The 17182-nt window shown below is 39.2% G+C and overlaps 2 protein-coding genes across 2 annotated transcripts in view; one reads left to right on the top strand and one right to left on the bottom strand.

Annotated features, from left to right (window-relative positions):
- Positions 1-17182, top strand: part of LOC141333441 (conserved oligomeric Golgi complex subunit 5-like) — a 104885-nt gene that overhangs the window by 9354 nt on the left and 78349 nt on the right. The window lies entirely within an intron of this gene.
- On the bottom strand, positions 6431-10214 carry LOC141333332 (G-protein coupled receptor 22). Its single transcript, XM_073838313.1, has 3 exons — positions 9909-10214; positions 8146-9051; positions 6431-7930 (listed from the first exon to the last, which is right to left on the bottom strand). The coding sequence occupies exon 3, from the start codon at positions 7924-7926 to the stop codon at positions 6634-6636; it is 1293 nt and encodes a 430-aa protein (XP_073694414.1). The 5' UTR covers positions 7927-7930; positions 8146-9051; positions 9909-10214; the 3' UTR covers positions 6431-6633.

The following is a 17182-nucleotide window of genomic DNA, read 5'->3' as shown; positions in this document are numbered from 1 at the left end:
CCCATTTACTTTCTTATTGCATGCTCCAGGTTGTATTGGTGATGTCAGAGCTCAGACTTTCTCATGTCATGCACCACCAGTCAAAAAACAGTAAGATTTCTAGTCTCTTGTACTCACCAAGCCAGCATTTATTTGATAAAAAATGTGAAATATTTTTACTATTTAAAATAACTGTTTTCTATTTGAATATATTTTTAAATGTTATTTATTCCTGTGATTGCAAAGCTGACTTTTTAGCATCATTACTCCAGTCTTCAGTGTCACACGATCCTTCAGAAATCATTCTAATATTCTGATTTGCTGTTCAAAAACATTTATTATTATGATGTTGAAAACAGCTGAGCAGATTTTTTTCAGGTTTCTTTGATGAATAGAAAGTTCAGAAGAACAGAATTTATCTGAAATAATATTATAAACTTCTTTATCATCACTCTTGATCAATTTAAAGCATCCTTGATAAACAAAACTATTAATTTCTATCATTTCTTTCCTCCCAAATAAATCCACCAAGTTTTTTATTTCAGATAAATACTGACCTTTGGATCTTTCAAAGAATCCTGAAAAAAAAATGTTTTAAATGTTTAAAATAATAATAAGACTAGAAAATGTTTATTGAACAGCGATTCAGCAGTATCGGTAATGATGCTGAAAATTTAGCTTTGATCACAGGAATAAATTACATTTTTGACAAATTCAAATAGAAAACAATTATTTTAAATAGTAAAATATTTAAAAATGTTACAGTTTTGCTGTACTTTGGATCAAATAAATGCAGGTTTGGTGAGAGACTTCTTTAAAAAACATTACAAATCTTACTGTTCAAAGATTTGAACGGTTTGAATGGTAGCATATAAAAAGCACTTACTTAGCACACATCTTACTTAGTATTTTGTCTTGTTTCTTGTCAAAATATCTATCAATTCTTAAACAAAGATGCATTTACTAGATAAGCGAAATGACATAGATTCAAGATATTTAGCCTTGAAAAACTAAATTAAGTGCAGTTTGCTTAAAATGAGTAACAGTATCTGATTTTACTAGTTTCCAGGGGGAAAAATAAATTAAGTGCATTTTGCTTAAAACAAGGCTAAATATCTTATGTCATTTTGCATATATAGTAAATGCATCTTAATTTAAGAATTTGTAGATATTTGACTAGAAATGAGAAAAAAGTAAGATAAGCCTTTTTTTTGCAGTGAGCACTTTTCACGATGCATCAAATTAAAATTGTTGGGGTTTTTTTTCCCATGTTGACAATCCTGTTTAATTTTAGACCATTGGCATACTATTGTCTGGAATTCATGTGGTTGTAGACATTATCTGAAATGTAAAACTTGTTTTCGAACATGGGTTTAATGGCTGTTACATCAGATTCATATTGACTCATAACTCTGTTGACCTTTAATTTGCACATTTGCCTAGATGTCATACGGACAGATAAATAGCGCAATGCAAATTCAGCGTGCTTTTATTCCAAGTTTGTGTGACACAGTAAACACATGCTTCATTATTGAGTCCCAGGCCCTGTGGGATAAATTCCAGTGAAGATCAGCAAGGTACTTTTTCCCGGTTTCTATTTGCATATTGTTTTCAAGTGAAGCTAAATCAATGCAGGCGGACAGTCCCATTGTGCGTACGGAGGGCATGCTGATTTTTGCATTTACCGCTTGCGTAAGCTCTGCTTCCTGTTAGAGTTCGGTTATGAGATTCCTTAAAAGGCAACAGACTAGAATTTGGAACGGAGCTGTGGTCTTATTCTCTTCTTGACACAATATGATTCAGTAATATGTTTTCCATCCATTGAATTATTTATCACGTCAAAGAGAGGGTCATATTTGGATTCGTCTCACCCAGCTAATGGAATACAGAGATATCTTTGCATTAGCGTCACCATCCAAGACGAGACAATTACGCTGCTCTAACAGCACCTGTCCTTTTTTTTTGCACTGGATGCTCAGCTTTTATGCTTTTCCTCCACCCCCTCAAGGTATAACATGAACAGCCAGGGTTTGTTATGATATCATTATCTGTATATGCGCCTCTCTGGCATCCAGCGTAGAAAGCTGTCTAACAAATCTCCCATTAGGCAACTTGTTTAAAAACACACTGCCTTACAAGGAAAGCTTTTTGTCTGTGGGTTTTGACAGTGTTTTACGGTACATGCTAGATCACAGACGTCATCTCTGTTTTGTTTTTTTTTGTTTTTTTTCAAATACAGCAGGATGCAGCCCTGAAACTGTAGAAGCAATTAAACTGCTTTCTTTGTTTTGAAGTCTGTCTCTGGCGAGTGCACGCTGTTCTCAGACGCTGTTACAAGAAACCCGACGAGGTGCAGTTGAGCAGTGATTGGGTCGAGCTTGAGAGTTCACAGAACTGCTGATAGCATCATGTTATTGGATTGTAAACAAGGCAATCAGTAAATGATAATGAACCCTTGAAGTTTTAATTGACAAATCGCTTTCCTGTTTCCTGAGACATCACTGTTCCAGTGTAGGGTTGATCGTATGTTGTAACACTCTTCTTTGTCATTAACTTTGCAAGCCGTTTGTTATTTCCTCGGTTAATCTCACCACGAACGCAAAGCATATGCCTGAAATAGCTCTGAATTATGCCGGTCCTAACACAATAATGGCAGCACACCATCTTGCTAACATGATTTATGAAGCCTTTCCCAGCGACGTAAGGTACGGATGGCCGGCCAGATGGATTGATGAACAGCTGAAGGAGAACTCTAAATGGCTTAAGGGGAAGATTGACTGGGGTGATGGACGGAGATGGAGGTGTTTTGATTGGTGGAGGACACGTGTGTGACTGCTGTCAGCCGTAATGAGATGATTTGAGTGGGATATCATGGGCAAACCGAAGGAATGGGGCTATATTGGGGAGAGGAAATCAAAGTCAGATAAATTTCAAGAGCTGAGAATTGACAGGAAGAAAGGTGAACGGCAGGCTGCAATCTGTTTGGGAGACACTTATATGTCTATTTATGAGTGAATGAAGTCAAACGTTTACATACACCTTGCAGAATGGGCAAAATGTTAGTTATTTTAGTAAGAGGGATCATGAAAAATGCATGTTCTTTTTTTATTAAAAATGACCCTGTTTGTTTTTATTCAGTGATAGTTCATGAGTCCCCTTTTTTTTTTGTTCTGAACACTTAAAATGCCCGCTGTACTTCAGAAAAGTCCTTTAAGTACCACAAATTATGTGGGTTTTTTTCAGCATTTTTCTGTATTTGAACCCTTTCCAACAATGACTGTATGATTTTGAGATCCATCGTTTCACACTGAGGACAACTGAGGGACTCGTATGCAACTATCACAGAAGGTTCAAACACTCACTGATGCTTCAGAAGGAAAAATGATGCATTAAGAGCCTGGGGGTGAAAACTTTTGAACAGAATGAAGATGGGTACATTTTTCATATTTTGCCTAAATCTCATATTTTTTCTTTTAGTATTGCACTTCAGAGCTACAGAAGATACTTGCATGTTTCCCAGAGGACAAAATAAGTTAAATTTACCCTGATCTTCAAATTCAAAACGTTTTCACCCCACCGGCTCTTAATTTATCGTTTTTCCTTCTGAAGCATCAGTGAGAATTTGAAACTTCTGTAATAGTTGTGAACTTATTCAGGTCAGTACTAAATACAAAAATAACATGCTTTTTGTAAGAGCCTAATAATTAACATTTTGCAGATTCTGCAAGGTGTATGTAAACTTTTGACCAATATTGCATACTAGGTATACAGTATTAAATATGCTTAGTAGCATTGAGCGCTCATAGTATCCTGCCTAAATTTACCAAGCAAATGAATGGCTTTCAGTGTAGTATACAGATATATATCGAACATTCAGTCCACGGGATTTAATTCTGTTTGTTTTCTACAACTGCACCTGTCTGTCAAATGAAGATGGGATGTCAATCACAGGACATGGACTCAGTGACTCACTCCTCTGGGAATAAATGAGTGACATGTCAATGTCAAGATCAGTGTAGCAAGGTAAAAGGAATAGATTGAGTAAACGAAAACAGACAGTGGAATGGTAAGCATGCTCCAATTAACTAGATTTTAAAGACATGGATGTGATGCAACCTACTTTATGGTTAAACCACAGGCTGTGGATATGGGAACCAACAGGGAGAGCATTTGACTTTTGGGTGCTGCTCAAAAAAGATGATATCTCTGTTTTTTGTCCTGAACAGTTAAACTTCCCGCTGTACTTCAGAAAAGTCCTTTAGGTCCCACAAATTCTGTGGTTTTTCATATTTTTTTTCTGTATTTGAACCCTTTCCAACAATGACTATATGATTTTGAGATCCATCTTTTCACACTGAGCACAACTGAGTGACTCATATGCAACTATTACAGAAGATTCAAACATTCACTGATGCTTCAGAAGGAAAAAATTATGCATTAAGGCCCTGAACAAAACTTTTGAACACAATGAAGATTTTTCGTATTCTGCCAAAATGTCATATTTTTGCATTTAGTATTGCACTTTAGAGGCTACAGAAGATTATTGCATGTTTACCAGAGGACAAAATAAGTAACATTTACCCTGATGGAAACCAACAGGGAGAGCATTTGACTCTTGGGTGCTGCTCAAAAAAGATTAGATCTTTGTTTTTTCTTCTAGGAGCATTAAGTTTGTGGTTGGTGTTGCATCAAACAAACAAACCAGCAAAAAAAGAGGCTAACCGACTAATCAGGGTCTGAATCAAGATACATGTAATAGTAGCAATACCAGGCAGTTCATCATTCTTAACATCTTTTTATTGGCAATAACAATGAAACAGTACTTTGCTTTAGTGCTAATGTGACTTTGGATGTTTTCAGACCCTGAACGCAACTTGTAAGCAGAGCCGTCCCAGTTTTGGCAGCCCATAATACTGGCAAAAAGCCTGTTGCTTGCAATTATGATTTGTTTTTTCCCCCACATGCCTCTCAGAAGTGTCTATACAGCTTGTTTACAGCGAAACAATAAAGCCTCCATTCATGGCCAACCTCAAACCTTCGGTCAACTCATCACAGGGTAACAGCTATGATCTGTTGTATATAAGGACACACAATTGGCTTAAAGGGCTCTTAGAATTTGCCACGTGAGTTCTTGTCTGGGAGTATATCTAAACTAAATGTTACCATTTTCCTCTTGATATTAACGCATAGAGCCTCATGATAGCTGGGACTCGGGTACAGCGTTGACGCATGGACAGATTTGTCACACTGCGTAGGTTTTATTACAGTAACTCACTGTTTTGAGAAACTTATACTCCAAAAAAACATGCATCAATCATGCACTTCAGCTCCCACTTTCTCTTGTTCATCAGCTAAATATGTATCAGCTGCCCTAGCTCTGACCCTATCTATAGATAAACTAAACATTGAGCTGAACATTAGTAATATTTAGGTTTAAAGCCTACCCAACTGAGATGCACTTTGGGTGCTGGCAGCACCTGTGCATATAATCGTTTTGCACCAGCATGAGCTAAAAGATTTAGTGTGTGAACTTTTTTTTAGTGCGGTTTAATTTGATAAAGTATATTCAATAAGCATTTAAGCGCTCTAAGGTGGAGTCAAATGTAGCCTCGCTGACTCCTTAAGATTTTTACACCTCTATTTACTAACCTTAGATACTCCCTTGACACATTCAACATTCACATCACAAATTGATTATAAATGCATTTTATAAATGCAAAGCTATCATCGAACACCATTTGCATCTATTCCTGAAACTGAACATGTCAGCCCAGTAAGGAATTAACCTTAAATTAGTGGCATGACTTTGCCTCTCAAACTGAACAGTGTGTGACCTTTCATTGCTGCAATGCAAGGGGTGATTATTTTTGTATCTTGCCAAAAGATACAGTTATCACCCTCTAATCCAGTCTAACCCATAATCAAACACCATCGGCTCAATGGGTCTCACAAGGTCAAGTATTTAGAATCAACACCTTTTCATTGACACTCCCCATCCACTTCGTACTCCAGCGGCTTTATTGGACGATATGCGGCATACCACCTCCCTCATCCCTATAAAAAGATTTGATTTTTATGCCAACTGGCCGTGCAAGTGATTTTGAAAGAAAGCAGACCTCGCTTTGTAAGTGCACCCTGTGACTTGTTGACCTGAGTAATACAGCCATCTTGTTCCTTTTGTTGCAGGGTAGAGGGCAAGTAATGTCCACTTAATGAAACTCATAGTGTGAATTCTTAACAGTGTTTGTTTGTCTTATGTTTTGCACCAGTAAAAACTGAGCTGGCAGAAGCAGAAAGAGAACAAAAACGTATAACCACTTCAAACTACTTCAAAAGCTGTTTTGGGGGGGGGTATTTAATGCAAATGAACAACCCAGGAGCATCATTTTCTACTTTTTACATTTGTGGTTTATACTTTACTTGACTATGTATGTACAATCTCTAGGACCACTTCAAGAAAGCACATGCAGTATTTACACTTTACCGTCTATGACGTCTACAATAGTCACCGTTACAATAAATAATAATAAATTATTCCTCTTGAGGTGCTGTACAAGTAATACACTTAAATTCATTACTGCTTTGGATTAGTGGTTTCCCTTTTTAACCATTCTGTACCTGATGAGGATATTAGCCTTAAATTGGCTCAGTAGCTCATTCCACATCCTCTGACGAGAGGCATTTCTGCCTGACCTCCGTCTCCTCAAAAGTCACTTTTTTGTTCCTCTTTGGGTCAATCCACGAGTTGTGGATGACCACGTTATTGGGCATAGGGTCAGCCTCTACAACTGACACCACACGCTTCTTCATTTTACTCTTTAGAACCTTCTGAAATTTCTGCCGAGTGAAGGCATAGAGCAGCGGGTGAAAAATAGTGGTTCCATAAGCCATGACCAGGAAGCCCAGTCTGAGACGCACAGTGAAGTTGCTTGGCCCTGCACTTAGGATAACCGTGTTGAGCACAGTGATGGGTGTCCAGCAAAGCAGGAAGGTGGAGATGATAAGAAGTGACATGCGAAAAACCCTCTTTTGTCGTTCACGCCGTTCCCTGTGCCGTTTGACTGCCCTACGGAGGGCTATGATCACGGACACGGAGGTACGCATACCCAATGGTGGATTCCTGCCTGCGCTGCTCTGTGAGGCATCGGTGGACTCAGGCTGAGTGGAAGTCATAGAGATGGTCTTTTTCTTTCTCGGTTTCTTCTTGGGAGCCGAATGGAAACGTGTGCCAATGCGGATGTTGAGCGCCTGCAGAATCTTGTAGTAAGTAACCAGCATGACCACGGCAGTGAAGAAGAAGATTGGGATCTGCGCCAACAGGTGATAGTAGAGGCCCAATTCAGTGTAGTATTGGTTTGAAGGGTCCTCCCCCTCTGTCTGATTCCTTTCGTTACCTGCCTGGCTAAAGAAACCCTCTTCTATGAAGGGTACCAGAAAGCTAAAGAACGATAAAGCCCAAATGGACCCTAATAAGGCCACCGCTCGTCCCATTGTCAGAACTCGGTTTGCAGGCCGAACTGAGATGTCATAGCGGTCTAGTGTGATGGCCAGGACGTTGGCAGCCGTAGCCACACTAGCAAAGGACACACAGGCCTCATGAAAGCAGCAAATGAGTGCACTGTTGCCCTCCAGTGGCAGTAGCACCACCACAATCGTAAGTGGGATGCAGCCCACGCAAACCAGCACATCCAGCACGTGAAGGTTCATGGTTACGATGTTGCTGACAGAGCTCACCAGGTTTGACTTCATACAGTAGAGAGCCAGCACAGTCAGGTTGCTACTGAGACCCAGCACGATTTCCAACATGAGGAAACCTGTTAGAGACACCTGGAAGCTGACAGGGTAAGGAGTGTCCAGGTCCATTTCGAAGTCAAGAGGTTCGACGTTATCGAGGACAGTGACGTTGCTCATGATGGCCTGGAATCCCAGCACAGGAGGGGTATGCATTCTCCTACACGTGCAGAAAGATAGACGGGTGTTTTAACATATTCATTGGGTGCCTTTATTACTTAGACATAAAGATTAAACTGCTTAAATGTAGATGTGTTTCTGAGAAGCATTTCCATGGCATGGCAAGAATGTGAATGGAAAGGACCACAGTAAAAAGGATGAAACATTTATCTGCACATGCACATAAAAAGATGTGCGTAGACTAACGAAACTCACCCCTCCCTTGTGTTCACTGTCCTCTTTAGGAGCTTGTGTAGGAAATGCAACCAAAGCGTTGATGTGTTGGCAAGTTGTCATAGACGCCAACCATACTCCAACGCCTCTTTATCTCAGCAGTGTCCTTTGCTCCTTCAATGCCATTCTGTTATGTACCTGCTCCGTTGTGTGCTTTTTTTAGTTTTTTGATTGAGCTAATATTTAACAAACGCATCAGCCAAGGCTGTCCTCAGCCCGAGCATGGCACAGACTGAACAAGTGAGGACACCCCGGTTTCCTCAAACACCTCTCCGTAGGGTTGATTAAACACTGTCTAAACAGCTCATACCTCGTTCCCTTGCATCCTCAGATTTCTGTGGGAGGATGTGGGAGATGGAAACACTCTGCTCTTCCTTTTCAGAGCGTGGGAAGGGTTTGTGCATTGTAATATCCACGTGGTCCTGACATGAAAGCTGTGTTGTATTCAGGCCTGTCTTTAGCCTTTTGTCCTTTGTGTTGGTCAAACAGATCTTACAGAAACGGTCAGGGACAGCACCATGCCCCATCCTTGCAAAAGTCCTCTCTTTTCATTGTTTATTCCAAGACTTTCCGAACCATGTGAAGAAATTAATCTCCCTCAGTGTGACAGGTCAAGACTGGCATTCCCTCCTCACTATATAGTCCACAGCCCCTCGTATTCCACCTGAGTAAATCACACTCCCACTTGCTGTGCCACAATATAGCTCCAGGAGACCGGGCAGGTAGACAGCAGTACACAGTAATCACAACAAGGTCACAGGTTTCCAGAGGGAAGGAGGTAGTCAGGCCGGTGCATTGTGTGGCATATATTTACCCTCTCTTTTTCACAGTGTTCATGTGGGGCACCGGAAGGGAAGCTCCATCCTCAGTAGTTTCACACTCTGTCTGCTGATAGGTGCAAAAAAGTGAGAGTTAGAATTGTTTTTGTCTTTCGACCCAAGTCATACATGACCTTGGAAAATCTCTACAGGACAGTGGCATCTTCTTAGCATTCATATAAGCCATTTTACACAAGTAAGTCTTATTATTTGTCAACAATCAATGGTTTCTGGTTGTTCCAAGACCTTGCAGCACTCTTTCAGAATTAACCCCAGTCAAAGTCAACTTTTTGTCTTTGACGGTGTCTCTTGTGTGATTACTTAAGCCCAACTCATTAAACTCATGTTCCTAAGAAATAATGGACTCCCACAGCGACTGTGAGTGGTTGTTTGCAGAGCAGGTTTGCAGTACTCCCACACCATACTTACATGGGCAATACTCCATATATGTGAAGCAGAATACTCTCTCACTCTTTCTCTGTTTTTCTGAGCTGGAAGGCAGCTTTTAGCACTAGCCAGAAGCTGTAATAGCGACAAGAGCGCTCACATCATCTTTCCCTTAAGAGGATAATGGGTTGGATGGCTTTCGATTACTCAGTCTTGCTCTTTCCACATACATTAATTGAGTTAAATGTGTCAGTTACTGTGGCGGATACGCATCAAAATAACAGCATGCATCTATTTTCTCGCAGTGCAAGCATCAAAACAAGACAGCGCAGTTTTTCTTCAAAACAGTTGTTGAATCAATTCATATTCCTGTCTGCAGCACAGTGCTGAATATATTGGTCGCAACGATGCACAGTATTTTATGTATTTTAAACAGTAAAAGTTGTCAGATCTCTAAAGTTATGGCTTGTGTGGAAAAGCATGCATTTCCTTTGAGCAGATGCTCCAGTTGTGAGAGTACAGAAACTTGAAGCTTTTTACCTCTTGTTGCTGCCATCAGAGTGAGTGACCTGGTAGCCCATATATTTCCCAGTTTGAGTAGAGCCATGCCAGGGCGAGTAATAAAGGACATGCTTATCTGAAGGGATGAGTCTGGCTGTCTTCCTCTATCTGCCTTTCTGCAAAAGCGCTTCTTTTGCCTGTCAGGGGGGGCAGGGAAGTCAGATGTTGTAGGATGTAGTGCCATGCATCTCGCTTAGAGATCTGCTCCTTTCCTTCTCTCTAGTCTTTCTCTCTCTCTCTCTCATCCATCCCTACGCTCAGTGCTTTCAAAATGCCCTACCTACTCATTTCTCTCCTCCTCCTCTTCTCGCTCTCTCTCTCTCTACCCTCCCACCTTTCTCATCACTCTCGCTTTCCCTCTCCCTTCCTCCCTTTCTGTGCTGTGGTTTATAACACTCCTCTGGTTCCCGATTGGTCTCGTGTAATAGTTGTAACCCTTTCTTCTCCTGTTGCTCAAATAGGTGCCAACAGGTGAATATGTTGACATTAGGTCACAAAGTCAACTTTTGATTTCAGTCCATGCAAAAATCTTTGTAAAAGCCTTGAGCAAGGATGTGGGTGAGTTCACTTGCAAGGCAAGGGCTCCATCTGAGTCTGCACAATGCAAACAAGACAAACCTCGCATCAAGCGTGATTTAGGTTCGGCCTTTTTTGCCGTACTTGTGTGGGCGTGTTGGTGCACACTGATGCGGAGCCGAGGAATGGGCTAATGATGGAACATCACTTTTTTCACCAAATTCAGAACTCTATTGTTCTAGATGACAAAAATATCACCAAACGGCTTCAGATTACCAAGCTGAACATACTTGTAAATATTTCAAGGTGAGCATTAATATTTAAACTTTTTATTCAGACCCTGTTCCAAAACACTTCTTAGTAGATGCCTGAGCGAGAGAGTTAAATATATTTTTAGACAATTCCTCGAGCTAGTGGCCCTTCGATTACAAAAGCTGATGTCTCATTTCTAGTGTCTGTCAGTAATGACCACTCTCTTTATGTCGTTATCTCTCTCCCGTTGTATAAACTGCCCTGTTGAGTGTGTTTGTGTGATTCTAGCTTGATAATGCCGCTGTGACTGATGCTCATTGAGTGGAAGCAGAACTCCAGAAGCCCTGGGTGAATTAACTTGTGCTTAGCAACCGCAGGTTCCAGGAGCGGAAGGTACGACGCCAGGTGCCAGCTCGCTGGGAGAGGCGTGAGGGATGAAGAGTCGTGGAAAATCTGCGCCTTCTGCTCCCTGGAGCAACCTCCAGGAAGCAAGCTTGCTCACTGGGTCTCTGGCACGACCCTCTGGGATGCTGCCTTGCAGTTTGCCACTTCTCATCTGGCTGAATCTCTTCCATAAGTTTTGCTAATTGTCAGCAGCTTTGAATGTAGGGCATCCCATCAGATTTTAGAGCCGGTGTGAGTGGTGGGTCATACCTCATTTTCTGGCTCTGCTTTAAACCCTATCCCTCTGTATCCTCTCTGGCACTACTCTCATCCAGAGCCAGTGTCAGGTAGTACAAGTTGGAAAGCGTTATCCGAATCTGATTTGCTATCCTAAGGCAGTTCTCCCTTATCTGCTTTTTATTGGGACATTATGTTAGCTTTAACAAGCACATTTGAACAGAAGCTTAAAGAAACGGCCACCTAAAACCAAAGCCAAACAGGAAATTCTGGTTGGCCTGTAGTGTTATATTTTGTTGGCTCACTACTCCCTCAGAGACTCGGGAGCTGTTCTTGGTCACGTTCCCAGTGTCTCCAAGGGCTCTCTTGCATGTGGACTTGGGAGAGACCAAATACAGATGACAGACCTATTGGTCAAACTCGCCTTTGGCAGTCCTCAGTCCCCAAAGTCCTACAGCTGTTCCATCAGGGCTCGTAGTAAGAACTGCACATCTGTTGAGCCGGGCCTAAGTGAGACTAGCTGCACTTCAGATGGAAAACCTTTGGGCACATGCTTTTGGAGCAGTTTATCTTGTTAAACTTATTTGTGTATTTGGAATATGATGCAAGCAGATGCAAGGATGCTTTTACAGCATTAAACTGATTTTCAAACACCAATGCAATTGATACAGATGGTGATACTAAATATAGTGCAGTCTCATATTCTGAGGTGTTAGGTTGCGTCTTTCAGTGCTCATTATCTGAGTTATTATGAATGATACTAGTGATGGCTAGACGATAATTTTTCTCCAAACAGCTTTCAATGCAATGGAAGGGTCTGGTCTGTGGGAAATGGGATTGGTCCTGTGTTTAGCAGATTTCAGAGGCTTTGCTTGTATAAACAGTGTCAAGTCCCTTTAGCCTCTGCGGGGCCAACACGTCATTCTGTGACGCAAGGTTAGTGTTAATGCGAGTCTGGATCCCCCACATTGTGTTTTCACGGCGGCAGATTAGCGGGGACACCCTGACTGTGAACTTCTGCTTTCTGCGTATGTTGGTTCAGCTTTGCTTCGCCATCCCATAGGGATTCTGTCCAATCCCAACAAAGCATTCCGAGTTCATCCACTTCCTGCCACAGTTGATGGGGCTGTGTTGTTATGTGTTTTGTTGTACCGGGGGAGGGGAGGCATGGGAAAACGCCATCCCTTATGAGTGGGGTGACCTTCAGAAAGCTCCATCACCTCCCTGATGCCTAATCTGTTCTGATTCAAGGACAGAAACACTTGTATCTGTTACTGCTGAGTTCTAGATAATTCAAATGGAAGATGAAACTGAAAAGCAAACCTCACATTCCTTACTGAAACAGCATATCCTAATAGCAATTTTAGGACCTTCCGCAAGTGCTTTTTTTAGTCTTCAGACAACGCCTCACAAAATGAAGTGCCTAGTAAATAATAGATATTCTTTATAAATATGCTGGCACATATTTATTTTACTTTCACAATGAATGTAACATTGTTATACTATGATACTATGACAAAAACAGAACAACAAGAAAAGTAATTGAATAATAGACAATCCAAATGGAGGTTATAGTTATTTAATCTATTTAAAAAAGTATTTAAAAAAAATAATAAAATAATACAAATCACATGCCAGTGTCACTAAACCATGGTAAGCAAGTGCAGAGCCTACAGGTATGTAGAGATCTTTGCTATATTGGATAAAGCCAAATCTTATTTCATGATATAGTTTATTTCACAGTAACAATTTAGTATATCATGATATAGTCATTTTTGTTATTTTATCTTTGTTGTAAATAATAAGAACATAGAAGCAAGTACTAAACTAAAGAACAAAGATACACATGAAATAAATGGGGTCCTATAAAATCAGTTTTATTTCTTCCCAAATTCTGCTTTAATTTTTCTGGATTCCATTTTTTTCATTTTAATCTTTCTAGACTCTATTTTAATGGTTACATAAAATTTTTTAATCAAAAAGCATGTCTAATTAATCGAAATCTTGAAACGTACACAATTTAACAGCAATTTCTTAAAAGTTTACAAAAAATTACATGTTTAAGGCCCTATGAAATACGTTTTATTATTTTTCTCAAATTCAGTTTTATTTTTTATCTAATTCTTTGAATTTTACAGTTTAATAGTTTTATTAATCAAAAGCATGTCTGGTTAATTGCACTATAATTTTATAATTAATTTATTATATATGTTTTTTCTTTTTTTCAGAAATACTATGTTGTGTATTTACAATTTTTCTGATAAATATTGTTTTAATAAAATTTTTATTAGTACTTTTATTACATTAAGTGATATTTCTGTCAAGTTAAACCAACCTTTTATTTTGACGGGTTGCTGTGAAGACCTTTACATTTCTGTTTCTGTTTGCATATAATATGACAATGGTTTTTCTCAAAAGTAAAATGCTCATGAAGTGACTCACAGCAGTTCTAGAGATTATTTATGTATTCATGTACTCCTATATTGAGGCGGCAGAGGCTGAAAACAGCGCAAGCATCAAGCATGCTTTAGTAGGCTATGTGTGAAGTAAAGAAAACCATGCATCTGCGCCATTCATTCATTCATTCATACATACAGAGACCCACAAAACATGCAGAATTCATATTTAAATAGTGAAATCCTGTGATATTGCGCATTTACAGTGCATTCTTTTTTTATGACTTGATCCCAAGATTCCATCTGCGTTTTCAACTTTGTTGTAATCATAAAGCCTTAAATAAAGTGTTTTACTCAGGAAATACGGCTTACATCAAAATGCATTCCTAAAGTATCATCCTAAAGTGTTGTACCATTTTTAAAAGCAGGTATATTGAGTACTCTATAAACTGTAGCAGCAGTGGTTTACCACCTTAACTCAGTGACAAGTAAACTGGATCTGATATTGTGGTATAGAGATGGTAGCTTGAACACCTGTCTGAAAGAGCCAGCTTATTCTTCCGGTTGGTCGAATTGATGTCCGAGAACAATGCCTGACCTTTTGATGTGATTTCAGTGTGCAAGTAGCGATCCTGTCAAGAAGTTGCTGGAGCGATTTTCACTGTCTTGTCACTTCTGACCAGCTGAATTGTTTGTGTGTCCCTCACCCATCACGTATCGTAGCAATGAAGCGTCCAGGTGAAAGAAGACATGGGGTCTGGTGGGAGAATAATAAGTTAATTGACCATATGCACGGATTACCAGCTAAGTCATTTCCGGTCAACTGTACTGTGCCGTAATAGGAGTGTACTTTGCTTGTTTTCTCTATTCCATTCACAATCAAAGAAAAGTTTAGTTTGTCTAAGAGGACCAAATGTACATACATACCATTTCAAGAATGACAAAGACGATAAATTACATGAATAAATTGGCTAAATATGCGCAAGTTGCTATGATTGACAGTAATAACCGGACGAAACATCTGACAAGCTGATGACAAGGAAACAGCTGTGCATTAAATGATTCAGACTAAATTCAGAGTAACAAAACTACAGCAGTTACAAGTTTGTGTTGGTTAAATATAAGCTATTTAATAGCTTTTACAGTTCAAGATAAAGCTTAAAAGATGTTATTAAATTATATAAAATATTTCAAATTCATACTGAGTGCATTATTTAATTCGTATACCATTAATATTTAACTTATTTCATTTGTAGTGAACTATATATAAGTATTTAAATAATTCACCCTTATAGGCTGTTTGTGTCTGAGCTTATTTCTTTATTTATTTTAATGACTTCATGCACTTGCTGTACTATATACTTCAGTGCGGTAAAAGTACAACAATTTATTATACTAGTAATTTTATAATAAATCGAAAAGCAAGACTTCTTGAAAAAATAGGCATGCAGCCAATAATTGATCCTCTACTGCCATCTTCTGGTTATATGGGTAATTTTATGTCATTTTCATCTTAAAAAGACGTTGTTTGCCGTGAAAAGACATTTTTTCCATGTCGTCTTTATGAATGAAAAGTGAATCATTGAAGTGAATTTTTTTGCACAGCTGTAGAGTCGAAAAATAATAAAGGCTTTAAAATATTACAAGATTTTAAAAATGTGTTCATGACCATGAAGGCAACTTACTCTCCTGCGATTAAATGATATGTTGTTAAATAATATGAAATGTTCATACCGCTATCATTATTTACGATGTTGCAATTATTATTTTTCTCAGTTTCTGATCAGAACTAAGCAGTAGAGGAGTCTCAAGAGTGTCCTCCTATATATAGCACATATAAAATGAGCTTCAGCTGAAGTTTAGGAGCTGGCTTATCATTATGCAGAAGTACTAAAGAACGCTCCATGCATATGGTCAATTGACAGACTTTCAGGCTAAGTGGTTTGCCATGGTGTTCTCACATGATATTAGCATGATTTCATTAGCATCATACCTGTAGGTTGTTCTCATGTGCCACTGTGCAGGTCACAGATTATTGAAAACAGTTTTCCTCCACTGCTGTTGGAGTATGATACATGATGAGGTCCTAAGTGCTATAATTTTCTTTGAAACCAAAACCATCTGTTAACATTTTAGTTAGATCATCCAGATGTTTTGGCACTGCTTTATTTATTTATTTTACATCGAAAACAAAGCACAATTTGTTTGGTTTTGAGCACGTCTTGTGACTCATTGCTATGCCTGCTGTTGAGCTCTTGAATTTAAATGCTTTTGAACCTAGTATTGCGCTTTCATTTGACATTTTCTTGCTCTTTCTCGTAATTTCGGAGATGAGTCTATCTATACCAACAGCAATTACCTTTTTCACTTTCGTTTTAATCTCAAACAAATTGAGTGCCCCGCTTTGTGGGAATCACCTTCTCAGACAGACCCCATATTGAATTTGCGCTAATGTTTCTTATCGGTCCCTTCTTTTTTTACACCGTAATAGGAAAAAAATTGCATTTCCAAGGTCACAGTTAGAATCGTTTTACACTATATTGCACGCCGCACCTTCTCTCTGTGGAGTGGCTGTTGTGCTCCATTCCAGATAAATGCAGGTAATAACTGTGATTGATGCTGAGCCTACAGTCCTCTAGTGCCTCTACAAAAAGGAAGGATCTGCGAAGAGCCGACACATGGTCATACGAGTGTCTTTTATCTCCAACGCCGAAAGTACCGAGTCAAGAACAGTGATTGAACGAGCACCTGTGCCCCTCCCTCGGGCATCCCCTCTGACCTCCATGACCTCTGCATGATTTGGTTATGGAGAGAGAAGCTGTCACTGCATTCAAAACAGTTACTAGTGCATTTCTTATTGCTCGCTGCAGGGTGTCTGCTGTATGCCTTTGCGTGTTTAAAGGTACATTTAACTCAAAGATATATTTTTTACTTAACCTCTTGCCGTCCTGGATGACTTTCTTTCTTCAGGTGAACACAAGCAATGATTTTAGAAAGTGTCTTCTCAAGCGAAACAATAGGTTTGTGTGAGGGGAAAAATACTGAATCTTCTGAAGCTAGAAGTCACGCACTTGCATCACACTTCACAATCGCTTCGTGATGGTCTCATAAACATGCTTATGATAGTCGGCCAAAAGTTATGGTTTATAGTTATGGTTTAAAAGAGATTATCTTCTAAAAATCTGATTTAAAAAAGTATATATAGCTGATAACATAATAATAATAATAATAAATATTTTTTTGAGCAGCAAATCAGAATATTAGAATGATTTCTGAAAAATCATGTGACTGGGGTAATGATGCTGAAAATTCAGCTTTGAAATCAAAGGAATAAATTACATTTTAAAATATATTCAAATAGAAAGCAGTTATTTTAGACAGTAAAAATATTTCTAAATTGTACTGTCTTTCCTGTACTTTGGATCAAATGAATGCAGGCCTGGTGAGCAGAAAATATATATTTTTTTT

The sequence above is a fragment of the Garra rufa genome, chromosome 4 (assembly GCF_049309525.1).
Source record: "Garra rufa chromosome 4, GarRuf1.0, whole genome shotgun sequence".
Lineage (NCBI taxonomy): Eukaryota > Metazoa > Chordata > Actinopteri > Cypriniformes > Cyprinidae > Garra > Garra rufa.
Note: the sequence above shows the minus strand (reverse complement) of the source record. Positions and strands in the feature narration are given on the sequence as shown.